This window comes from Galeopterus variegatus, unplaced genomic scaffold (assembly GCF_000696425.1).
Source record: "Galeopterus variegatus unplaced genomic scaffold, G_variegatus-3.0.2 Scaffold353, whole genome shotgun sequence".
Lineage (NCBI taxonomy): Eukaryota > Metazoa > Chordata > Mammalia > Dermoptera > Cynocephalidae > Galeopterus > Galeopterus variegatus.
Window position 1 is genome coordinate 466273 of NW_007726464.1, and position 26521 is coordinate 492793.

Here is a 26521-nt window from a genome sequence, read left to right on the forward strand (position 1 = left end):
AGGCCCTGCTCCTCCAAACACGAGCCTTCCGCAGCGTCTCCTGAAAGGAAGAGCCAAACTCTGGCGCACGGCGGAGGATGTTTTCCTTTCCAGTGGACAAAACATTTCTGGCACTTTCAGGAGGGGACTGAACACTCTGTCCACTTTGGCGGCGTTTGGGATTCCTGGACGGACACAAGTGTGCTTTCACATGCAACAAGATTAATTACACAATCTCCCTGCTCCCGCGCCTTGCCCACCCCACCCGGCCTCCCCACCCCTCTCCCTTGTCACCCTCTCAGCTCCAGAGCAAACCCTTCTGAGAAGTCCATTCCAAGTGGCCTCAGGAAGTGAGCACTGGGTCATGTGCCTCACGCCACAGGCCTCTCCAGTGGGAGGAGGGACTAGGAAGCACCCCCAACTCTAAGTGAACCCCAACAGTCTCGTGCTGGGGAAATCCCGGCCCTCCCCGACAGGGTTGGCCTGGCCTGACACAGTGGCCTTGATCCACAGGTTGGTCCCACTAGTGCCTCCCTGGGACTTTCCTGGTTCACTGGGATTTCCAGAGGGTTGGGAAGCTTCCAGAAGCCCCTGGCTGAGCTGTGGTCCCAGCCCTGGACCTCTGTGGCCTTCCATGGTCCACTTAAAGAGACCGGCATCAAGAGGTCAAAGTGAAAGGAGTGAGAGGGACCAGGGTGGAAGAACAGGAGAGAAAGGGGGCAGGACAGGCCAGTAGGTGTCACACACCCCAGGCCACGCCCAAGTGCTTGGGGACAGCCCTGGCATGGAAAGTCTGCTGCGAGGGGTGCCTCGTTGCAAAACTGTCTGTGAAGTCTCTGCCTCTCCCAGAGGGCCCGGCTGTGAACTCAGAAAGAATATTCCAGAGCATTCTTAGGGTGCCTGAAAGACGCCCTGAATTCAGGGCCGTGCTGCCACCCAGGAAGGTGGGATGCTTTGGAAATTGGGCTCCCACCCTGGCTCCCCTGGGGGCAGAACAGGCCCCTGTTGAGCAGGAGGGAGCAGCGAGGCTATGGAGCAAAGGTCGGTGGGCCAGCGCCAGGGCCCTGGACCCGCTGGGGCAAGCTGAACTCCGGCGGGAGGCAGGCTGCTAACCAGTAAGCAAGTTGTAAAAACCCAGCTCAGACACAACATCTGGCAGCCGCTTCAAATAGTTCTCTGTCTGAAGTTGGAGTTGCTCGCGGCCCTCCTGTAAATCAAACCATGTGCACAGAGGAGCCCTGTGCCGACCCGAGGCACCCTGTTTGGCTGGGCCCCAGCCGTGCCTCCAGTCTCCCTGGATCTTTAAATAGCCCGGGGTTCACATTCCATTTCCTTGTACGATCAATTCAGAGCAGGCCTGGCTGGAGAATCTGCGGGGACACGAATCACATCCCTCTGTCCCAGAGACAGATGGAGGTAGACATCACTAGGACTCCTTGGGGAGCTTGGCACGTGGAGCCCGTGCCATGGGCTGAGCCTCTGCTTCCAATGACCCCTGAGCAGTGCCCACCCTTCCCAGGCCCCAGGACCCACTCACTGTAGCTGGTCAGAGGGGAGACAGAGAGAGTGTCCAATCCCCTGTCCACTAACAAGCTGCTGGCCTGGGCCTGGCCCTGAGGCTCCTAAGCAAAGCCTGGGCAGCAGCTCGTAGAACATCAACCCATTCCAGAGCAGATCTGCCCCGTGGGGCTGCCTGTATGAGGCCAGGCAGGGGGACAGTGCGTAACGACTAACAACAGGAATCCTCAGCAGCCTCCACCGTAGGCCTGGCACCGGGCTCTTCCCACCCACATCGTCTCGTACATCCTTGTGGCCGTCCTGGCAGTGGGTACCATTGTGAACTCTGTTCAGAGATGTGTGTAGAGGGTTGAATGGTGGCCCCGCCAGAGATGTGTCCATGTCCTAACCCTGGAGCCTGTGAATGTGACTGTATTTGGAAAAAGCGTCTTAGCAGATGTCATTAAGGATCTTGAAATGAAATCATCCTCGATTACCAGGATGGACCCTAAACCCAATGACAAGTGTCCTTATAAGACAGACACAGAGACAGAGGGGAGAAGGCCATGTGAAGACAGAGGTAGATATTGAGGCGATGCTGCCACAGGCCAAGGAGCGCCTGGAGCCACCAGAAACTGGAAGAGGCAGGAAGGACCCTCCATAGGGAGCACAGCCCTGCCACACCTTGATTTTGGACTTCTGGCCTCCAGAGCTGTGAGAGAGTAAATGCGTGTTGTTTTCAGCTGCCCCGTGGGCAGCACTTTGTCACGGCTGCCGTAGGCAACTAGTCCAGTGTGGAAATTGGGGATCAGAGAGGCCGAGTAAGGTCACACAGCTCTTAACTGCCCTTTTCTCTGCTACCCCTGGTTACTGACCGATTTTTAGAAAACTGGATCTTGTTTCCTTCCAGAGAGACCAAGGTTCCTGAGCCCAGGCAATTTCCCTGCAAGATGCTCTAGGAAAGGGTCGTTCACTGACAAGGCGACTTCGGTATACTAGGAGCATAAACGAGGGTCTCTGGGCGCCGCAGAGGGGGGGCGAGCAGGCGCAGGAGCTGCTTTGATCGATCACTGACTATGGCCACACTGTGCTCTAAGCACGTTACAGACATTGGCTCACCTGCTCCTCACAACAGCCCTGATAAGAGGAATATTCTCCCACATGACAAACGATGAAACCAAGACACAGGGAATAACAGGGGAGGGTGTCCAGGAACATCCCCTTAAAAAGCCCTTTGGAAGTGAAGGAAGCCAGACACAAAAGGCCACATGTTGTGTGATTCCCCTGATATGAAATGACTAGAATAGGCCAATCCATCGGGACAGACACTAGATTAGTGGTTGCCAGGGGCCGGGGGGAGGGGGAAATGGGGTGCTTAACGGGGATGACGTCCCCATGGGGGGTGCTGAAAATGTTTGGGAACTAGAGAGAATGTAGGGATAGTTGCACCACGTTGTGAATGTGCCAAGTACCCCTGAAGTGTGTATTTTAAAATGGTGCATTTGATGTTATGCGAATTTCACTTTAATTAAAATAAAGGGACTGGGTGGGAGTGCCTTGTACTGAGGTCCTGGTGTGCCTGGCCCTAAGCATATAGAGTCTCAGTGACCCCCCCAGGGAGAGAAGTGTTGGTCCCACTTCATGGGTGGGGACAGCCAGGCTTGTGAGTTTAAAGTTACCATCCTGAGCAGGAAGGAGGAGAGCTGGGTGTCAACTCCAGGCTCCTCTCCAGTCACACAGCTCGCAACGTGTGGCCTAAACTTGAAGGTGAAGCTCCCTTGATTCTCAGCTGGAGTTTGTGCCACCTGTAGATATCAGAAACCCTGACGGCCACTCTGCTTAATGGAAATCATTGGAAACTTTGAAAAATCTTTCAAAAGGTGGGGCTTAGGTGTGTAGGGGGGAGGGGGGGTTGAATGCTTGCTCCTTGCACTGTGAAGAGACAGGGAGACATGAACCGGGGAGAGGCATGATCCTGGGGGTGGCCTTGTCCCTACGTGCTGCACTGAGGTCGTTGGGAAATAACCATGAGCAGCTCCTGAGTGGATGGCCCTACTGGAAGGGTCTTGACTGGGCAGTGGCTTGGAAACTTGAGTGGTGTCTCCAAGCTCCTGCTTCAGCTTTCTAGGAACTAATTTCCTTGGGGAAACTGAGGTTCAGGGGAAGAGACCAAGGCTGAGGTTTCCCTGCCTCTACTCCAGTAGTTCCCTGTAGGCCCAATTTGTTCATTGCTAGGGCGAGCACTTGCATGCTGGGTGAGACACAGCATTGACCTCCAGCTCTCGGGGCTTTTGCGTGTGCTCTGAGACACAGAGCAGGGACAGCCAGGCGAGCCACGCTAACATTCTCAAGGAATCTTCCAGACCAATGGTCTCCAAGCTTCCCTGGGTCTCAGCCCACTGTGGAACTCTGAAGGACCCCAGAGTAATGGCAGAAGGGTCCGCATGGATACAAGTCTACATATAATTCGGGGACCCCAGCAACCCCCAGGGCAATGTAATCAGAATCATCCATGGGTGTTCAAAGATGCAGATTCCCAGGCTCCGTCTATTGCAGATCAAGCTTTCTGGGATTTTATTTCTCCCCAAATTCCCCAGTGATTCAGATGCAGGGGGCATCTGTGAACCTCCAGCTAAAATCCCCAGGTAGGTCCTGTTACTCATATCAGACACATCCTTAGGGACAGCTGCAAGATCCTCCGTCTATTGCAGATCAAGCTTTCTGGGATTTTATTTCTCCCCAAATTCCCCAGTGATTCAGATGCAGGGGGCATCTGTGAACCTCCCCAGGTAGGTCCTGTTACTCATATCAGACACATCCTTAGGGACAGCTGCAAGATCCTCCCTCAAACGCCATCAGGGGAAGGGAGCTGGAGGAGACCTTTGTCTTTTCTACCTATAGAGTGGAACCAGAAGAGGCTGCAGCTGGGCCTGGGTGGGAAGACAGACCCAGGACAAGATCGGTGCCACCTTCCATCCAGCCAGCTGCCCCAGCCTGTGCTTTTCCACTGAGAACATTCCCTCTGCCCAGGAAAATCATTATCAGACCAGCAGCAACAGCAGAAGCTGTTCCCCAGCCTAGGAAGAAAGGTTCCAGAGAAGAGTTCGTTTTCTCTTTTCATACAAAAAAAAAAAAGAAAGATCAGGTCCCAGGAGAGGACACCAAGGTCCGAGTGCACCAGGAGGATGGTCTGGCCGTGTCCTGCCTGCCACCAGCTGAGTCCCGAGAAACCCTCGGAGAGCCGTGAGCAGCTTCCTCTGAGTTTGCTCGGCCAGGACGTCAATTTGTTGACTCTAGAGCCCAATCCCTAGCTCATGATTTCCTCCCTGGTTGCCATGGCCCCGTACAGAAAACACAGCAAACTCCTGGCCCTGGGCAGCTCATTTATTTCAAATATTCCTTGCAGCTGGAATCCAACCATGTTTGGGTGTCTGGACTGGAGCATGAACTAATTGCTCTGTCTTCGGCCCCCTCCCCAGCTCCCCCAGCATAGTTTATGGTTCAGTAAAGTCCACATTCCTCACCTCGCCGAGGAGCGGGAGGGCGGCCGGGAGGGAGGGAAGCTGTGTGTATAAGGATGCGGACGGGAGGACTCTTCCCATCTACGGCCAAGCCCTGAGAGTCCGCTACCTGCTCGAAGGCAGGGGATTAATTACAACCACATGGGCCAAGTCTGCACAGATGGTTTTATTAATATTGCTCCCTTCAGCACAAAACCCTGCTCCCCCAGAAGTCTCCCGGCAGCACAAAGGCTCTTATTTTCCCTGTGCCTCCCCCGGCCCCCAACGCCTGACCCCGATCCTCCCCTGCCACCCTCTTCAAAGGAAGCCAGAGTTCCCACTGCAACCCAGACATGAACTCCAACCTAAAAATAATTTTAGACCACCTCTTTCCTCTGATCGTGTCTGGAGAAGGAAGGCATCTAGGAGTCCCTTTTCCCAAGACCCACCTTGATTTTTGGAGACTATACCTGGGAAGAAAGAACATTTATTAGGAAGTTGGTTTAGGAATGTTTGGTCCATCCTCAAAGACAAAGTTCCAATGCAGGAACTGCCTTTTTCCAGAAGTGCACAAGCGTTTAAAGTATTTGTTTGCACACCTGCTAAGATGCTGGGTCCTGTTTTGAGAGCCGCATCTTGCCCTCGATGCCCTCCCATGAGACAGGCGCTACGATGCCTGCCGTTTTACAGAGGCTTATCCAAGGCCACAGAGCTCATATTTGAACCCAGGTCTGAGTCAGGAGTCCATGTGCTTGTCTCTGGGCCAAGCCACCAACACACTGAAATAATTTCCCTTTACCCAGCAACTTTGCTAGAGAAAGAGCTGACGCTGTCACAAACAGTGGTATTCAAATTCTCTCAGGCGAGGTCAGCTGGGGAGTTTGGGGAAAATGCAGGTTCCTGGGCCTGGCCCCCAAAATGTTGATTTGGTCCATCTAAGGCAGGGCCCTGGAACCTGCATTTTAGAAAACCTCCCAGGTGGTCTAAGGAAAACTCGTCAGGAGGCTCTTGGAGAGAGGGACATGGGACACTGGTCCCAGGGGTCTTGGGACCCTCAGGCCAGGCACTTTTCATGGCACCACCAGATCCTGACATGCCTTTAGAATTTGCAATCCCCACAGCAAGTTGAATGTACTCTTGCAAATTCTTTGGACTCTAGTAATGACATATGATCGCATCTAGCAAATTTCTTGACTGTTCTCTTTATCACTCATCGATTCTCTAAGTAAGCCAGAATTTCCTGTCCTTTCTGCTCACAGCACTGGCAGGACGGGCTCACTTGGCAAAGGCCCCTTGAGTGTCACTGTGCACTTGGCACCAGGGACACAAAGACGAACGAGGAGGGCCGGCCCGGTGGCGCACTGGAGAGTGCGCCGCTTGGGAGCATGGCGGCGCTCCTGCCGAGGGTTTGGATCCCATGTGGAGACCGGTTCCCGCTCACTGGCTGAGCGCGGTGCAGGCGCAACACCGAGGGTTGCGATCCCGTTGCCGGTCCCTGGTACGGGCGCGACACTGAGGGTTGCAATCCCGTTACCGGTCAGTAAAAATGACAAAAAGGAAAAAAAAAAAAAAAGACGAACGAGGAATCTGCTCCTTCCGCTGAGCGCCCAGAGCCTGAACTCTGAGGATGCCCACAATGGCTCACGAAAGCCCATGGCCAACTCCAGCTTTATAACCGTACGGATGAACCAGGGGCACTCACTCATGTGCGCAGTCTCTTTCTATTAGGCGCAGCATGTTTCCTTCATTTGGGCTGTCAGGCTTATGAACTTCTGAAAAGGGGATGGGGACGTTCTGAGATCAGCCCTCCAGGACTGGGGCTCTGGGTGGCATCTCACCCTCTGCCAAGAGGTGGCACCGAATCCCGCCTCATCTGTTGACGACTGTGGGCAGGGGAGCTGCTGGACCCAGGAGGGGTCAGCCTCGCCTCTTTGCCCTCCCCCAAGGCACAAAGGAGGTACTCAGAAGTGGTTTTATATTTTAACAAACTTTCCTTTATTAGGTAACTATTATCAACCATCATAAAATAGAACTGGAGTTTCAAAACTGTACAAGCCACACGGCTCTGGGTTGATAGGAAAAAGTGGGGAGTCGGGGGGTGGGGAAGGCAGAGCCCGGAGACTCACCCAGCGCCCCGCGGGACGGCTGGGTCAAGGCGATAAGCTGGGATCTGTACAAGGGAAACTCTCGCGCGCGACATTCATCAGAACGTGACCCACCCTGACACAGGAGCGAGTTGAATCTTGAAAAGCCTTACAGGTAAGGTCCCTTGTCCCGAAAAGAAAAACCTTCAAAGTAGTAAGGGGATAATTTACATTCCTCGCCCAGTCTTGGCACCAATTTTGTGCTTTAAAAAATATACTCCATTGGAAGATTTTTTTTTAAAAGGTACCCTACAGCAGCTGTTTAAAACACAATTCTTACAAACAAACATATATATATGAATATATATTAAACATTTTAAACAAATAAAGTCATCTATTGTACCTGTGCAGAAATGAACCGAAGTCGACTCTGAGGTGACTTCAAGAGAAAAGCAATGGCGGGGTGGTGGCAGGTGCTGGGGGATGCTACGTGGGGAGGTGTTGGACGGGGCATCCCTCTCTTGCTGGCTGCCCTGCACCGCCCCTCGTGAGGCTCTGAGGGGGGGTCGTGATGCCTGGAGGTTGCTCCACTCGGTCCTGGAGCCTGGGCAGGGCACTGAGCAGAGGCCCGACTCTGTCCCCGATCTTACCCTCCTGCCCTGTCCCTAGCTTCTCAGTGGATGGAGACCCACCCACCCTCCCTTCTTAGTTCTAGTGGTCCCCAGGCATACCCAGAGCTTCTGAGGATACACCCGGGAAGTGTCAGCTAGAAAAGCAAAAGCAAACCCACACCACCGAGCCCAGAGAAGACTGCAGAACTACGACCCTGGGCGAAGATGGACGCGCCCAAGAGGTAAGTGGCTACCTGAAGACACGGGGAAACTGCCACTACCCTTTTGGACAGGCTCCCTAAGCAACGTGAGGCTAATTCTCCCTGAGGGGCCCGCTCGGGAACTTGGAGCAGAACCCTCTGGAAACTGTAAGTCAAGGGACCCAAAGACACCCTGTTCCTGCGCACCTGTGCACACGTGCCACAGGCATGACCCAAGGAGGACAGGTGAGGCACACACATCCCAGGGAGGCAGCAGGTGGAAGAACCAACAGAACACGCCAGAGAGGTGACTGAAACAAGGTTTCCTTTCTAAGTGGAATAAATAAATGGCTTTTGTTATTGTTGAAAGAATAAATACAGGGTACGGGGGCACCGTCAGCCGGGGTCGATGCTGCCGGGTGCTTGTTTGCCTGCAGAAGGTCCGAGTTTGGTTTCTGTCTTGGGTCCGTGGTGAGTTTTTGACATCCTGAGCTTCACCTGCCGCAGCAGGCCCCGCTGGGCTGGGCACCGGTGGCGTGGCCCCAGCCCTCATCGAAGCACCTCTTAGCACTCCTGGTATCTGCTCCCAGAGCCCAGCACTTCCCACCGGCCCCAACACCCTGGGCCCCAGGTGGCTGCAGCCTCCTCCCAAAGGTGTGGGGAGCACCTTATCCCACCCCGAGAGCAGATCGGAGCTCAGTGTAGGGCTTTAGTAGGAGTTTATTCTTTGTCTTTTTTCAAGGAGGGGCTGGAATACAGCATGCAGGGATACTGCCTTCTGCCAATGTCAGGAAGGGGAAGAGAGGAGCCCGGGTTGGAATCTGTCCGTGTCCAGCTGGGGAGGCAGAGGAGGACAAGCAGGCTCTCCTGCCCGGGGCTGCGGCCGCCGGTCCAAGGTGCAGGGGTGCAGGGTGATGGCCCCAGCGGCCCGCGGCTCAGTGAGTTGGCACCAGGGGGCTGTTGTGCTGGTGGTCCCCAGGCAGAGCGTCACTGGTAGAGGAGGTAGGCCTTGAGGGAGGCGGGCAGAGGCAGCGTGTGGATCTCACCCAGGCGCTGCTTCCCCAGGGCCAGGCGCACCGAGCGGCGACAGAGATCCATGAGCGGCAGGGGCTCGGCTGGGGAGACCAAGGGGACAGACAAGTGCAGGTCAGCACAGCTCGGATGGTTCCAGAGCAAACGATACTAACAACCAGAGCAACACTATCCATGGTTACTATTTATTGTAATAAAGAAACAATAATTCAGTAATGCGATTTTAAACTTTAATATCAGTAGCCGACACAGGGAACCCACTCCGGGCCGGGCACCTGCGTAAGCCCTCTGCAAACACGAACTCAGTCCCCACCGTGGTTAGTTACGAACGATTGAATAAGCACACAGAGACCATTACCATCATGCCCATTTTACAGATGAAGAAACTAACTCTATTTAGATAGAGTCTAAATAACTTGCCCAGACCTGTGCGGCTGGCAGGAGATGGAGCTGGGATTTGGAGCCAGCCAGCCCTGCTCTTCCTGGCAGGCCACTCTACCCTGTCAGACAAGCAGCAGCTCAACGTGTGTGGGTCTGGGGCAAGGGACAGCTGGCGCTCCCCAGCAGGTGCCCCTAGCAGCGATCCTATGCTGGCGTTAGGAGGGGAATCGTTCTGTTGCCCGCTGCTCTCGGGTGCTGTCTCATCTCTGTGAGGCACAGGCACCTCACATGCCGGGGTTGTACACAGGCTGACATCTGTGCCCTGCATCCACATTCTCAGCCACCAAATCACACTGCCAATTAGGACCTAAGAAATGCTGGCCCGAGTCACATGTTACGGCAGCAGAGCTGAGGAGCCAACAGCAAGTCAGCGATGGAGAAACCCCAGGTCCCTGTGCTCCCGTCCACCTGGGCCACCTCCCCCAACTGCCCCAGCCACCACCGGGGTGTCTCACCGCCAGGGGAGCTAATGGCAAAGTGGACTAAAGACTGGCTTCTAGCTGCAGCCTTTGAGGGCACCTCGGTCCTGTGTCCCCAGAGGGCCTGGGCTGCCTTCTGACAAAGGAGGCTCTGTTCGGCCTGCATCTCAGATAAACGCTCTGCTCCAGACTCCAGGAGTTTCAATATCCTTCCCGCCGACGCTTCTGCGTGCCCTGCTCACCCTACCTCCCCAGGGGACCCCTCTCCACTCTCCTCCCCAAAACCAGGTGTAGGTGAGCACTCCTGGAACTGCTGGTGCCACCCCACAGTGCTGTGGGGACGGAAAGAGCAGAAATGGATGGATTTGTGGCTTCGACCATGGCTTCCCCTTGACTTTGAGACTCTTTTATGAGTCAAGTAAAGGTAAAAATAATAATAATAATAAAAAAATCCCTGTCCCATTCCACCAATAAAAAGTGGATTAAAGTTCTTTAGTATTCACCAATGTGTCTCAAAAATATTAAAAATAACATTTAAAAACTCGATTATTGAAGACCCAATCCTATGGCTGGGAGAGGGAGGAAGGGAGAGACTGCTAATGGGTACAGGCTTCTTTCTGGGGTGGTAAAAATGTTCTAAAATTGACGGTGGTGATGTCTGCTCACCTCTGACTACTGGAGGCCACTGAATTGGACGCCAGAAGAAAAAATGAGTGAATTTTAAGGTATGTGAATTATAGCTCAATAAAGCTGTTATTAAAAAAAGAATAAATCTTAGGCTTGATAATGCGTTTACTAAAGTCCAGGCTTTGAAAGAAGATAAACCACTGCTCCTCATCTCCAGGAATGGAGACGGTAAATGTTTTTAATGGAAAGCTTTGAACTGGGGCCTTTCCTGGACAGTTTAGGAGGTTAAGAGGAACTCCGCCGGGGGCAGGAGGAAGAGCTAAATGACCTTCGTCCTTTGGTGGAGCAGGGCTGGGTCCCACACACCTGCCGGGTCACAGGCTGGGTCTGTCTCCCTCTTGTAGAACGTCTCCCTCCAGACCTGGCTCCTCACTTCCGCCCTGCACAGCAGCCTGACCTAGAGCAGATCATGCCCTCTGCCTGGGCAAGACTCTCCCCCAAGTCCCGTCCAGCTGAGATCCTAAAGACCAGAAATGCTTCATCGCAGCTCTCGGCCTGGGCTTGGCTATGGAGAAGCAGCCCTTCTGCACGATGGAGTGGGGGGATTTGGCTGAGCCTCCTCTTCTCTGCTCAGGAGCTCTCTTCCGTTTGTCCCTGTCTGGGTCAAAGGGCCTGGGCGGCCCCGAGCCCCCTTGCTGGAGGATGTGGCTCAGCTCCCACTGGGGGGTGGAGGGGCTTCCCCTGGTAGGTGGATGGCCCTTGAGAAATCGTTAAGAGCCATCAAATGTGGCTTAAGAGCCCTGCCAGGCCGTGGGGACCAGGGCTGACAGGGAGTTCCCAGCACCACCCTCTTGGCTTGATGGGTTTCAGGTCAGCTCAAACACTCTCAGGAAGAAATGCTTCTGAACAGCAGAGGCCTGAACAAGCCCCAGCTCCACTCCCTTATTTCAGGGACTAATGTCACAGCACCAGTAACAGCTGTGGTTTGTGAAGCACCTGTTTTGTGCCTGGTGGAGACTATAGCCCCCAAGCTACAGAGGGGGAAATGGACTTGGGGAGGTGAGAGTTGGGGGTCCAAGGTCTGCCAGCCAAGGACTCCAAAGGGACCATGCTCTCCAGTGACCTCATTCCACCCGCTGCTGAAAGCAGTCATGTTGTGTCGGGGAGTTTCTCCTGTCTGAGCATCTTTGGATCACATTGAATGACCCAGGTAGGCATAGACTGTGGGATCTTCCAAGATGGGCTACAGAAGCGTAAGCTAATGGCTGCAGGGGGGCAGTAGGAGCTTAAAATATGACCAGAGCCATTCAGGCATCCCATGGTGGCTCTATTCTCTGGGCCCTCGAGTACCCAAATAGGTCATGCCTCTGTGATCTCGTAGGAAGGAAACAATGGTGTGCAGGGCCATGGTCACTCTGCTTCTTAAAGGCTGGGCAGAGATTGAGAATGCGCCAGCCACAGGAGCGGACGTGGTGCCCATGCCACATGGAAAAATGCCCATCCCACCAATTTGGGTTGGTCATTACCAGGGCCCAAGAAGGTCTCCCCCACCTTGGCACCTGTCCTGTTGGCTGTGGCCTCTGGCTGCCGTGCCCAGGAAATAAGGTGCTCATTCACTTAGAGAATTCCTATGAATGAGAGAGGGTAATGCTGAATACGCAGCAAAGAAATCAGGAAGTAAAGCGGGTGCTATTTTGGGGAGCAGAAGGCTGAGGAACTGGAGGAGCCCCTGCACCAACTTCTGCATTTCTATGACAAACGCTACCTGGTGGCCTATCTGAGCACGCATGTCCCCTGGGCCCCAACTTACAAGGCTCTCTCAGTGCTGAGAGGTTTCAGCCATCTCAGGCCTCAGCAGCGTAGTGCTGTAACTCGTTTGTGGGCTAAATGAATGAACTGCAGGTCTGCGAGGTCAGGGAAAATGTCTCACATCAGGAAATGTCCCAGAGTTGGCGACACTCATGTCAACCCATCATGGCTCCTGTGGCTGGCCCGGTGCTTACTCCTGCCGGCAGCCTGTGTGAAATGGATTCTAGACTGCTGCAGGTGGCAAGGGCCATCGCGGGACGTGTGTGTGTCTTCCCTCCACGTTAAGCAGTTCTTACAAAGAAGAGCCAAACAGAACGTCAGCGCCTGTCCTCATCAGCCAGGGAAGGGCTCCTGAGGTCTGTCTAGGCAATGCAGCCACCCTTGGTCCCTCTGTGCCCCCAACTCTGAGAGCCTGCTGTCTTCCTATGACCAGTCTTTCTGGGGGAGGGAAGAGGGTCTAGGACAGCCTCTCCCCACCATGGCCTGTTACCCCCTGAAGGAAGCCCCTGGCAGGGTGGGGAGTTCAGCCTCCTGGACGAGGCGCTCCCTGCAGAGCCCAGCTGGGATGGAGGTGTGGGATGGAGCCAGCATGGGGCTGAGGCACCCTGGCAGGGCCGCGGAGTTGAAAGGCTCCTAAGGACAGGAGCTGAGCTTTCCCTGAATCCTCAACTACGACAGACTGCACTAAACTGCTCCGGCAGCTCTCAAAGGGAGAATTTTTAAATGCCACCTGCAGGGAAAATGCTTCCTTAGTGGGAGAGGCCTTGAAAAGCAGTGGGGGTGGGGGGCGGGGAGGCCCCACAAGGTCCCTCCCTGGAGTGACAGCTAGTCTGCTGCTTGCAAATAGGCCTTTTCCTTCTGTATCTCCAGGGAGGGTGATGGGCAGGTCTGGGGGTCAAGCCAGGCCCTGTCCCCTCACTCAGCAATGGCCACCCTCACCCTTCCCCCCAGGAAAGAGAGCAAGGGAGACACAGCAGCCTCAGCACCAGAGCCCATGAGCCCCAAGGAGGGATGAGAAGTGGCCTGTGGTCAGAGCAGGACGGCGGGGAGGTCACACGAGGATACCCTGAGTCCCTGCCTTTGCTTCTGGCCCATGACCCTGGCATGGTAGCAGGGACCGTGCTGGGGAGGGTCAGCCTAGCATGTGGGGGAGAGTGGGCTGGGAGAACCCAGGAAGGGTGCCCACGCCAGGCGACCTTGGCTGAGCTGCTCTATGAATGGCTGCTCCCTGCTGAGGTCAGACCTGGTGTGGGGCTGGGCACTGAAGAAGTTCCAGACACCCCAGGGAGTAGAGCCACCTCCACCAGCACAGCTCTGACATCAGGCCTGACACCGAGAGGACAGATCTAGCCAGACATGCCTGGAGCTTCCACCTGTCCTGCCCCGCTCCCTGGGCAGGTCCCAGAACCAGGTCTCACTGTGACATTCCCCCTTCCTCAGTTGCCTTGGAGGGCAAAATTCTACTGGGACAGAGGACTCAGGTGGCCTCTGCCCTGAGCCGACAGGTACCCTACCATCAGTGGGGATGACACGAGGGGAAGAGCACGGGGCTGGTCTGTCACTTTCCGCCAGGCGGTATCGTGCCGAGAGGAAGGCTGCAAGAATGGTCTGTATATCTGTAGTGGGTTGAGCAGTGTCCTCTCCCCCAACTCACGCCCATCTGGAACCTCAGAATGTGACTATATTTAGATATAGGGTCTTTGCAGATGTAATCAGTTGTGATGAGGTCACACTGCATTAGGGTGGGCCCTAAATCAAAGAGCTGGTGTCCTTCTAAGAAGAGGAGACACACAGAGAGAAGGCCACGTGAAGTCAGAGGCAGAGATTGAGTCTAAACGCTGAGGAACGCCACCGAGTGCCAGAAGCCACCAGAAGCTAGCGCAGAGGCAAGGGACGGATTCTTCCTCTGAGCCCTCAGAGCCAGCCCCGCTGACATCTTGATTTCGGACATCTGGCCTCCTGAGCTGTGAGAGAACATGTTTCTGTTGCTTGAAGCAGCCCAGTTTGTGGTAATTAGCCACAGCAGCCCCAAGAAACAGACATGCCATCCCTCCCTAAATCAGCCTCTTAAATCAGACACTCTTAAATCATCGCTTTTAAATCATCCCTCTTAAATCAGCTGCTCCACCAGGCTTTGAGCCACCCCACCCAGCAGCTCCTGTCCAGGTCATCAGTGGCCTCCTTGTTGCCAAAGCTGACAGACAGTTCCCAGCTGTCAACCTCCTTGGCCTGGCATCGCTCTGTCCTCCCTGAAGCCCCTTCCTCCCTTGGCCCCCCAGACGCCACTCTCTGCCTGTCCTTGCTCCAGCCCCCTCACTCTCGAGCTGGTCTCATCCAGGGTCACAGCTTTAAACGCCACCCATACATGGATGATGCCTCCACCGACCACTGTCGAGGACCCAGGCTTGCAGAGCCACCTGATGCGTGGAACAAGCCTCTCACATCCGCCCCTGCCCCTCAGCCTGCCCCTCCCTCGGGCCTCCCCATCTCGGCTGGCGACAGCCCCACCCTTCCACCCGCCCAGGCCTAACACCTGGGGTCTTCTTGACGCTGCTCATCTTGCACCTACTTTGCTGATGTGCACCTTCCAGAGGGTCCCAGGGTCTGGCCCTGCTCACCGCGTCCACTGTTCCTAGCCTGGCCCAAGCCCCCATCACCTCTCACCTGGACAACAGTCATGGCTCCTCCCTGGCCATCCAGCAGCCACTCTGACCCCTTTCTCCCATTTCTACACAGCAGACAGAGCGATCCTTCTAAGACACAAGACACCCCCTCAATAAGGGCACCAAGTGTGAGTTTAAGCAGGTCAAGGCTGGTGGTTCTAACACACAGCACCTCGTCCTACTCCCTGCCCCACCCCTGCCGTGTGACTGAGGACAGTGCTCCACCCTCTGTGCCTTGCTTGCGTCCCAGGAACTGACCACGTCTATTCTCCCATCTGGATCCTCCAAGGTCAACTGGTGATGGGGAGCAGGGCTCATGTCTGACCGGGACTGGGGAAGACAAGAAGCCAAGGGGCCCTGGCATTACAATTCTGATGACCGAGAGGGTCCTGATGTGCCACTTGGAGTCTCCATCCAGATACCAGCTACAGATACAGTCCCTAGCAACTCGTTCCCATTCTCACAGCCCCCACCCACCCGACCCTTTTAAAATTTTCCAAACAAGAAAAATCATGAAAGCATCTAACTTCCCATCTGATGCAGAGCTAAGCAGGGCATTGTCTACTCACAAGACATACATCTGGGCTCCAGGACTGTTTTGGCAGAACCTTCTGTTCGATTAACACCCTGACTGGTCAAGGGCCAACAGGCCCCAGTCCCCTCCAGGGGTCTGTGTTCTGTAACAGAGCTGGGATACGCAAACTGTGAGGCCATGCAAACTCAGAGCTTGTGAGAGTATCAGCAGGCCTGCTCCTGCAGGGGACAGGGCTGGACCACTCTGCTGCAGACTCACAGTCTCGATGGCCAGACAACAGCAGCCCTGGTAATCCCCTCATATGCCTGTCTGCACAGAATGGGCATTACCCTCCCTGGATCCATGACCACCCCCTACTGGAAGGAGGGAGGCAGCGCTGAGGGCCAGGGCTCCCCAAGATCCTAGGTCTTGGGCAGGATGTGCTTGGGGCTTCCAATCTCCACCTGTCCCCGCCCATCTCCGCCCATCCCCGCTCGGGGCAAATTTGGCTTTGGACTGACTGCCACTCAGTTCAAATCTCCACCTGTCCCCGCCCATCCCCGCCCATCCCCACTTGCCCATCTCTGCTCTGAGCAAATTTGGCCTTGGGTTTACTGCCACTCAGTTCTGTCACCTGGGGAGACAGACTCACAGAACTTGCTCTGCGGGTTCCCTAGTCTACCTCGGAGGTTACTTCCTCAGGGATGCTCCCTGCTGGGTGCACACCTGGCCACCCCTGCCAAGAGCCCCATGACCTGGGGGTGCTGAGCTGCACGGGTGAGGGTGGAGCAACCTGGGAGACTGCACCACAGACACCCCGTCCAGCTGTCAGTTCACTGTCATTACCTGGTCAGAGCCAGAGTGGAGGACTGAGAGATAGGGTGGTGGAGGCTTCCAAAAAGAAACCTGTAAGAATTGGCTCATGCCTGATCATCCTGAACATGTTTTTCCAGTATCTCCCAAAGACTGAAGTCGGGAGGTGAGAGGGAGAAAGAGGAAGGAGAGGAAGAGGGGGTTGGAGCAGGAGGGGGACTGGGAGAACCTGTAGGTTTAAAGACTGCAAGACAGAGCTGGTGTCTGCACTCCTAAATCCCAGCGGGGGCCTCACGCACCACTCGCCTGGCCTGCAGGATGGGGTTAGAACTAGGGGTGCCAGGCCAAATCTGCCCCTTAAAGACAATCAGCTTGTGGGTGAATGGAGCTTTCTGCAGGTAGGATTTGCAGGCCAAGAGCTCCAGGAGTGAGGGCCAAGCATCAGAGGTAGACAGTTCTGGAATGCCAGGACCTCCTGCTACCACAGGCTCCCAGCCAGGCAGCCATGGAGCCCTCCGCCCCCCAAACCAGCACAGTGCCACAACGCATTGGCTATTTTCACACATAGTCTGAGAAAGAGCACTCTCCTTTCCAAAGGGACAGGCAGAAATCTCTGCTGACTCAGCCTGTTTCTAATCCACATGCTCCTCCCCAACAGTCTCCCAACATCATTACTGAACAAGCTGCTGTCAAGACTGTGTCCCAAAGGAGCCCACTCAGAAGCCTCCAGTACCAGAGAGGAAGACCCTAAAACTGTCTGAGTGAGGAAGGTCACTAGCTTTCATTTATCTGAGAAGCCCTAGTATCCCCAAGGCTGCAAACCCCAGCTCAATAATACACTGGCTACTGTGCTAGGATTTGGTCAACTACAGATCAAGACCGGAGGCAGGTCAACTACAGACAAAAAAAAGACCACCCATCCACCCATCCATCCATCCATCCATCCATCCACCCATCCATCCATCCATCCATCGAAATGGCATGGACCAGGCCCTATGCATGGTTTCAGGAGAGAGCATAATTTGCAGAGTCTATCCAATAGAAATTCAACGTGGGCCATATACATAATTAAAAATTTCCTAATATCCACATTAAAACCAGATGAAATAACTTTAATATTTTATTTAACCCAATAATTAAAAAATATGATCATATCCACACGCAAATCAATATAAAATTATTAATGAGATGTTTTACATTACATTTTGGTACCAGGTCTTTGAAATTTGGTGTGTATTTTACCCTTACAGCACATCTTAATTTGTACAGGCCACATTTCAAGCTCTCAAAAATCACATGTGGCAAGTGGCTACTGTATTGTACAGTGGTCCATCCATCCATCCACCCACCCATCTGTCCATCCATCCATCCATCCACCCACCCATCCACCCATCCATCCATCCATCCATCCATCCATCCATCCACCCACCCATCCATCCATCCACCCGTCCACCCATCCATCTATCCATCCACTCATCCATCCATCCATCCATCCACCCACCCATCTGTCCATCCATCCGTCATCCATTCATTCATTCATTCATTCATCCATCCATCATCCATCCACCCACCCCACCCACCCATCCACCCATCCATCCACCCATCCATCCATCCATCCATCCATCCATCCATCCATCCATCCATCCACTCGTCCATCCACTCGTCCATCCACTCATCCATCCATCCATCGATCCACTCATCCATCCACCCATCCATCTATCTATCCACCCATCTGTCCATCCATCTATCTATCCATCCATCCATTCATCCATCCATCCACTCATCCATCCGTCATCCATTCATTCATTCATCCATCCATCATCCATCCATCCATGAGGCACTGCCAGGTAATCTAGCAGACTCTGGCTATAATTCCTCATTCAACCAGAGTCACCTCTGAGTCGTGAGGGTCGCCTCTGAGGGTCTGAATACACTGGGATATCTACTTGAAGACATTTTAATTCCAACGACTGTGTAAACTTCTGGTTTGGGCCACGGGGACAGGAGAGGGCACTGCCTCAAAGAATGCAGGAGACACTTACGATCGAGTCCGTTCAAGTAGCGCATGCGGATCTCACAGTGGCCCCAGACGGCGCTCACTACAGGATACAGTTTTTTGCCCTTGAGTCCCCGAAAAGCCACTCCCATGTACTGTCCATCCACAATGAAGCTCAGGGTCCCATCATCCATGTCCAGGGCCACAAGGAAGGAGTCGGGGACGATGAATGTCTCATCTGGCTCCAGAAAGGCTGGGTAAGTTTTGCTTGGCTGGTTCTTGCCATCGTGGTAGAGCCGGTTGCGCCCCAAGTCCCAGCCCCAAGACTCATGGTTATTCCCCACGAGGGTAGTGTACCCGACGGAGTGCAGCGGGGCGTCCGCCGTCGCCACCCCCACCACGGCATGCGTGCCCCGCTGCCTCATGGCCCACGTGATCTGCCACACGTGCAGCCCGCGCGTGTACCCAACTTTGCCCCTGATAGCGTCTGTGCTCTGGGCCACCGGATGCCGGTGAAAGATGAGCTTGTCATCCTCCTTCACGAAGACGTTGAGCGAGCGGTCGTTGTTGTTCCAAGAGTGCAGCAGCTGCACGTCGTAGGACACGGGGGGCATGTCCAGCAGCAGGTCCAGCCGGGTGGGCTTGCAGTAGTCCAGACCCTGCAGCTCCTGCTTCAGGGGCCGACACGTGGGGTCCCTCATGTCCACGGTCTTAATCCCTCCGGTGACCTTCTGACCCATGTTCACCTTTGGTTTCACCTTCTCACCGACTCCCAAGGCAAATTCATCAATCTCGGGGCCTCGACTCCAGTTCTCTAGTCGGGCCCAGAAAGAATTCCTAGCGAAGGTTGCTAGGAGACCTCTGCGAGTTGTGGAGCGTCCGGTATTGCCTAGTGGTGGGAAGAAAAACAGGGGGCCAGGTAAGCAGGTGCAGGACGAAGGGGAAAGAGTTAGCCAGGACGGCAGGGCTGACCACAGCGACACGTCCCAGCAGCCTGGCGCCCGCCACACCTGATACGGGGCGGGCTGGAGTCCTGGCACGAATGAAATCCTCCTCGGTCCCTGTGGCTACATTGTCACAAAGGAAAGGGGCCATCCGCCCAGCAGTCTGCGTGGAGGGGTGGGCTTAGGGGCTGGTATCCTCTGCCGGGTACCATCTGAGACACGTGGCTGATGCCCACCAAATGCCTGATGAGGGTTTCACAGGGTGGAAGGACGAGGTGGCACAGGACCTGTAATCGGCCATGACACAGGAGGTGTCTTTGTGGTCAAAGCAGAAGGAGGCGTGTGGCCCTCACCTTGCTGTTTAGGGGGAAGGGGGAGGACCAAGTAGCAGCAGTGGAAGTGCCACATCTCAGTTCATCCCTCTTCTCCAGCACTGCCACTCTAGGGAACCCCGGGGCAGACAGAAAGCTCAATGTGGGGGTCTGTGCATGCACTCAGCGGGCAGGGCCCCAAGAGCCTCTGAGCTGCAGCAAGTCCCTGAGCAGATCTAGTGTCCCACCTGGCCACAGTGACACTCTTCGCAAGGCCCCTGGGCAGGTCTCAGTTTGGCTGGGCATGGGGGCTCTAAACCCCCAAGCCCCAGGTAGTTCTGGACCAACACTTAGGTGACCAGCCACCTCTTCTTCCTGTCCACACCCTTCAACTAGAAGCCAATGTTTCATCCTTTGGGTCTCAACAGCCCATCTGGGGAGGAAGTCTCACTCCAAGACACTTCACTCCTGCTTTGGCTTCACTGACCCCTAGATCCTTTACAGGAGAGCAGGGACACAGGATTGGAGGAGGAGGAGGAGGAGGAGGCTGAAGATGTGGGACTGGCAGGACATCCACCACCCTCGGTGTCCAGCCTTGGATAAGGGGAAACACCGTGTTGTTTTGGCTTCCTGGGCCTCACTCAGGAGAAAAGATTCTTTCTGCCATTGAAAACCTCCCTGGCCTCTGGAAGGGACTCTTGGCTGCCCAGTGTGGGGGACAGGCTCCTAGGATCCAGCAGACAAGCGGGAAGGCACGTTCCCGGCTAAATAAATGCAACTAGACAGGCTTGCAGAGGAGCCCGGCGAGAGGCTGCTGGGGAGCGCGTCATGCGGGGTTGCCTGTTCCAAGGTGCCCGACTAGAGGGACAAAGAGAACATGAAGGAACCTGGCATGGGGGAGACTGCAGGCTCCCAGACACAGGGAGATCTGGGGACTTCAGAGCACTGGCCTCCCTGCTCTGCGCGGGGCGGCAGGGCTGGGGTCTGCCGTGGGGCTGGCCTGAGCTGCCTCCCTCTCAGCTGGGAAGAGACCCCCTGAGATGGCGTCCTCAAGGCAGCCGGGCCTCCTGGAAGCTTGCTCCTAGCAGAAGGCTCATGAGTGGAGACACCTGGTTCCCTGGACCCTTTATCTCTGTGGGAAGGTCACGCTTCTCGCCCTCCCCTTTCTGGTGTGACACAGAGGGCCCCGTTGGTCCCAGAGGCACAGTCATCTCTTCAGAGGCGGGCTAGGACTCCTTGTGTGCAATGTCTGCAAAGCAGGTGCAGAACCGAGGCATGCCTTTGCAGCTGGAGGACTGCCCTGATTCTGGAAAGTTCTGTGAATACTGTGATCTCACATCCTGGATCTCCCAGGACAATCCCAATTTCAAGCTTTCAGTCCCATCCTCTCCTCTCTTGAGAGCCACCAAAGCCTCCAGTCCCTCATCCCTCTCTGCCATGCTAAGGGGCACCCCATGGCTTCTGGGGCTGCTGGAGGTGGCAGAGAGCCTGGTTTTGCATAGAAACGTGATCCTAGGAACGAGACCGATAGGCCCAGCTTGGCTGTCACCTTCCGCCAGCTCCCATCCCCTGTCCTCCCGACCTCCATTCCAGCATCTTTCTGAGCTGGGGAGGCTGGTCCAAGGCAGCGGTCAAAGTCAGAGCTCCATATCTCGGCCTGGACACCCCTCCAGCTTGGTGCCCAGTGACCTCTCCACATTCTCAATGCTGCAGGACCCTGTGGGGACTGAGGTCAGCTCCCTGGGTGGACAAGGAGATTAACTTTCTAAGAGAGTTCATTTTACTGCTTCACACAGCGAAGCAGCTTGTTGCCCCCGCCAGCTCTGTTGTCACAGCAGGAAGGACCTCTCTGCTTGGATCTCATCTGGCATGGAAGAGTCACCTCTGCCCCCCATGCAGGAACAGGTGGAAGAGTGAGGAGGCTGGAGCGGGGAGATGAGGTGCTGGGGGCAAGACGGAGGGGGGGAGAGGTTCTCTCAACGCAGTAATTCAAAATACTTGGATGGGTGGGGACGGAGAAGGACCTTAACAGTGAGATTGGGAGGCGGGAAAGAGGCAGAGAGGAGTGGACAGCTTGGAGGTGGAGAGGGGGATGGGGAGATGAGGGGGATGGGGAGATGAGGGGGGAGAGGGGAGCTCTTAGGCCAACACGCTGCGGCCTGGACACACGGGACTCCTGTTTCAGTTAGACCAGGAGTCAGCAAACTTTTTTTGCAAAGGGCTCAATAGTAAATGTTCCAGACAGTCTCTGTGCAACGTCTCAACTCTGTTGTTGCAGCACAAAAGCAGCCACGGACAGCACATAAAGGAGTGAGTGTGGCTGTGTTCTAATAAAACTTTATTGACAAGAACGGGCCAGTCCACAGTCTGCTACCCCCTCTACTGAAGATGCAGCGTGCCAGGGCCACAGTGGGCAGCCTGAGATGGATGTCAGCAGGGATCTCTCGGCCTCAAGGCTGGCACAGACTCAGAAAGAGCAATCAGAAAAGACAGCATCACCTTAATGGGGCTCGGCCACTGTCTGTCCAGGTCAGCCCCACAAGCTCTTCTAGTTCTGGGACGCCACCACCTCCAAGGACCATGAGTCCCAACGCCAGCCCTGTTCCAGGCTTCTTCCCTTCTTGGGCCCCCATGTTGCGAGTTGTCAGACAGGGAGGGCCCCCAGGCCTTGCACCTCCTGGCTTTGAAGGGTGGGAACCCATGGGAGGGAAGGTTGGGGGGAAAGAAGGCTGGAGGGAGGACAGGGCGTTGTCTCTGGGCAGGGAGGGCAGGGAAAGGAGCCTGAGGAATCGAGGGTGACCTCCTCACAAGGCACCCCGGGGCTAGCCAGGGGATGCGGGCCCTGCTGCTCTGGGCCATCTGAGTCATTCCCTGGGTGGTCAATTGCCACAGTGACCCTAGGGTCAGTCTTGACTCATCTGTCACCTGCCCTGTGTCCAGGCTACAGTTAAAGATGTCACTTCCTTCCTGTCAACTTCCTTCTGTTCACACCTAGCCACCTCCTTGCCATGCAAGGACACCAGAGCCACCCAGCCACCCTCCTCCTATTTTACAATGTGGCCACACAGATCATCCTCGCTGTGGGTCCCCTGGGTGCTTCCCTGGTCCTGCTTCCTGTGGCTCCCAAGAGCATGCTTGGGTCACTAACATTCACCTTTGGCTTTTCCCAGCTTTAGTTTGCTCATCGGTCCAATGGGTGTCACCTGTGTGTCACACACTTACCTAAACCTCATCAGAGACAACATTCCAAAGAGGGCCTGGCACAACTGGCATTTTTACTTTTGTTTGTATTTTCTACACTGTTCTGTTCACTGAACAAAGAACACTGTTAACCAGCTTCCTGGTCACCACACCTGGTCCTGCAGATGGACACCGTCTTTGGGCCATGACCCAAGTGCTTGCAATGCTGGCCTAGAACAGATCAAGTTTAAGATCCCTTCTAAACCAGGGGTCCACAAACTTGTTCTGTGAAGGGTCAGAGAGTAAATATTTTAGGCTTTCCAGACAGTATGTAAATGAACGGACATAGCTACATTTTAATAAAACTTTATTTACCAAAACAGTGAGCTAGATTTGGCCCAGGGGCTGCAGTTTGATGACCTCTGTTCAAACCCATGCAAAACTGCTGACACCCAGCACACAAATACATGGACATGGAGCTTGGGACGGGCTGGGGGTGCACCACCCGCAGGTGCTGAGTGACAGGCACTGGTGGGCCTGTGCAGCGCCTGTATCCCTGGGCAAGACAGGCATCCCTGGGCCAGGAGGGAATCCAGCAGCAGGGGCCAAACTTCAGGCAGGAAGTGGGAGAACCAGTGCGGGTCCCAGCTCTGGGGCCACCCCCATTTCCTGCCGTTCTGAGAAGCAAATGCAGATGCCCAGGCCTGGCAGGTCTGGGATTGTGGAGCGAGCAGTTGGTGAGTCTCCAAGAGGTGGGAGGACTCAGCCCTTTTCCCACCCAGGAGAAGCAAAGCCACAACGGGCGTGGAGGGTGCGGCTGTGTACTGCCTGCAGGGCTGGAAACGGGAGAGCAGAGGACAGAGGTGGCTTTGCTGCCACCACCACCACCCACCAGCCACTCGCAAGTGCACACCTACATGCGTACACACGCACACACACTCATTTACGTGCACACATGCATGCTCACATGCACACACACACTGGCACATGTGTGCCCGCACTCCCAGCAATGGCAGCAGCGGTGGCTGAGGCGGATGGGCAGACAGAGGCGCGGAAGTCCAGCAGGGCCTTGGCTGGTGGCTCCTACACCTCGTTCCCTTAGTGGAAGATTTCACTCCCAGAAAGCATGCTGTCCCATTAGCCACGGTGCCCCCCATTCCTCCTCACAGCCATCTCAAGCCACCCCCGAAGACAGACAAATTCTTAGCTTGTACCTCTCTTACTCCACCAAACTCTGGTCACCCCCAATAACAAACAGTTCCCACTGTCCTCAGCCCCCAGGCTGCACAGGCCGGTTGCCACTCAGTGTTCCAGTGCCTGGTGCTTCCCAAAGACCAGGGGCGCTCCTGGCGAAGGCTGAGGAGCTCGTCAGGGAGACCCGGGGCTCCGGCAGAAGGCAGGGATTTGCGTGCTTGACGGGTGGGTTGTCACCCTGTGCATGGGCTCGGGTGCAGTGAGATGAATGTTCCAACCAGGAGAAAGAATGTGTGCGTGTACAGGAGCTCTACCTGCAGGACCGCCATTCTTACGGGGTCACAGGGAGGTGGCCAGGCATTCTGGGTAAGGAACTCCTAGCAACTTTTTTTACAAGTATATCAGACTAAAGAAAAGATCAAAGAAGATCAAGGGAGAAAAATACCCATAAAAGGGTGGGTTGGGGAGCTCATGAGAGAAAGGACACTCCTCACACAACTGACTGAGAGTTGGTGAGTCATGAACTGGAACTACATCTTGTTTGGGGTCTAAGTTCTAGAGACAACGTCAGTGGCACAACTGCATGTGGTAAAAGTCACCCAATTGCTCAGGAAATGCCACGTGGACGGCATCCTCACGTGGCATGGCAGGCAAGCCGCGCACCCCACTGATGTTACCACGTGCCTTTCTCAAGACAGGAAGGGACATTTTGTCAAGTGTACCTGCGTTGACGAGCGTCTGTGGTGGTGCCACCAAGTCTACAGGCTGGGTGTGCATATGAGGCCTCAGTCCCTTCCCCCCAATGTCCCTCCACTTCTCTGGTCCCAGCTCAGCCGTGTGCCTGCCACTCACCTACCCCCTGTGCTGGCCCGGCACAGCATGGGTCTCAACATGCCCTACGCAGGTGGGGGATAGAGGGGGACCCGTCCCCAACAGCAAAGCCAAGCATGTCATGGGAGCGTCCTGTCTCACGCACTGGAGGGTGGGGGAGCAGAGGGAAGCATGACGTGGATCAGAACAAGCGCCACACCCCCAGGGAGCAGACACACCTGCACCTCCAGCACTGGCCCTGGGAACTGCCTCATCTTCCCCTGCAGCGGGACCACGCCCTAGAAGCCTGGCAAGGCCTTCGAGATTCTGAACTGCCTTCCAATAGAGTGAATGAGATCAAAGCCTGCAATGGGGAGAGGAGTGTCTGTCATCATGCCAGGTGACACTAAGCCCTGTGTGTGAGTTCGTGTAACCTTTTTTCCCCAGCAGGAGGAACCTCCCACCCCACCCCCACGACTGCCACACCTGCATAATCCTTGCTGGAGTCAAAAGTCTGCTTGAGGTTCACTGTGGAACGGGATGCCTCATGCCTCTTAGACCCTCCAAGGGTCAAAAGCTTTCAACCCAGTGTCCCTGACAGCTACCATGGAATGGGGGTGGCTTGGGGCTCCCAGAACGCACCAGAAGCACTGTCCAGAATGGAATTCAGGTGGTCAGCCTAGGCTCAAGGAGATGAGCTTCCTGAAGGCTGGTTCTCCCACTGCTGGCCACAGACAGCCATTGAAGGTGGTCTGGGCCCAGGGTCCAGGGACCAATGTTGCTGTCACAAGAAAAAGGCCTGCTTCAAAGAGGGTTTGCTAGGGGCCACAGCTCTCCATAGGAAGGGAGAAAAGAACCTCACAAACCCACTTCCCTCTAGTGTCACAGGCTTCTCCTCTGTGTCCTCAGGGGGTGGGGACGGGCAGCCAGATCATCAGCACAGAAGGAAAGAAGCCCAGAACTGAAGGCTGATCCCTAGAGAGCGGCAAGGGGTCAAAAGCTCCCCAAAGTGTGTCGTTTAGGGGTTCTAGCCCTGGGCAGGCCAAGGGGCTCTGTCTTAACCCCAAATCTTTGATGATCTAAGGCAGTGATGAAGAGGGAGGGGCTGGGAGGGCAGGAGAGATGACACAGGCGCATGGGGCTGGAGGACACCTGCTGGATGCACACAGTTTGTCTTCATCATACGAGTCACAGAGAAAAGTGACGCTCAGCAGAGCGCCATCAGTGGGAGAAGGACGAGAAAGCCCTGTGGGGTGCACAGGGTGAGAAGAGGCTGAGCGGAACGTGAAAGGATGTGGGGACAAGGCCACTCCTACACAGGTGTGGGTGTGCGGCAGAGACAGACCCCAAACTGGAACAACGTTCTTGGTGTGCAGGTGTGACGTGGCAGTCCCTGTCCAGCAACCACCTCGTGGTCACTCTTCTGGGAGTCTTGTCTATGAAACCCTATAGGCCTGGACAAGGACATGTGGACAAAGACGCTCACTGCAGCATTAGTCCCACGCTGTCCACACCATGAAACGTCACAAAGCCCTTGGAGAGAACCAGGCAGCCTCTCGGATGTGCTACTCAGAATAGAACGTAACGACCCTGTTACCTTTCAGAAAGCAAACTGCAGAACAAGGTCCAGAGCTCGATCCCATTTTGAAAGAACAGAATTTTAAAAGATGCTCTCTGTGCATCTCTGTGTTTGTCTGTCTGTAGACACAGACAAAGGTCTAGAAAAATAAAAACAAACCTTTCACAGTGGTTAATCCTGGAGGGCAGAATGGGAAGAAAGACATGTTGACTTTAAGCATGTCTTGAATTGAATTTTAAAGATAGTGCATGTATGACTTTTGTAACTAACATGACTTTTAAGTTCACAAAAGAGAGTCAAAAGCTGAAAAAACATTAA

At 54.9% G+C, this 26521-nt stretch overlaps 1 protein-coding gene and 1 pseudogene across 1 annotated transcript; both read right to left on the minus strand.

Annotated features, from left to right (window-relative positions):
* Positions 1-6944: 6944 nt before the first annotated feature.
* Positions 6945-8855, minus strand: LOC103586581 (annotated as a pseudogene).
* On the minus strand, positions 8843-19107 carry SPSB1 (splA/ryanodine receptor domain and SOCS box containing 1). Its single transcript, XM_008567873.1, has 2 exons — positions 18232-19107; positions 8843-8986 (listed from the first exon to the last, which is right to left on the minus strand). Exons 1-2 carry the CDS (start codon positions 18923-18925, stop codon positions 8859-8861), a joined length of 822 nt encoding a protein of 273 aa, XP_008566095.1. The 5' UTR covers positions 18926-19107; the 3' UTR covers positions 8843-8858.
* Positions 19108-26521: the final 7414 nt, after the last annotated feature.

Excerpts from the sequence above, each read along its gene's own strand:
- SPSB1 (XM_008567873.1), bottom strand. The coding sequence starts at position 18,925 with ATGGGTCAGAAGGTCACCGGAGGGATTAAGACCGTGGACATGAGGGAC. Across the intron at positions 8,987-18,231 it reads CTACTTGAACGGACTCGATC|CCGAGCCCCTGCCGCTCATG; the intron begins GTAAGTGTCTCC and ends TGGTCTCCCCAG.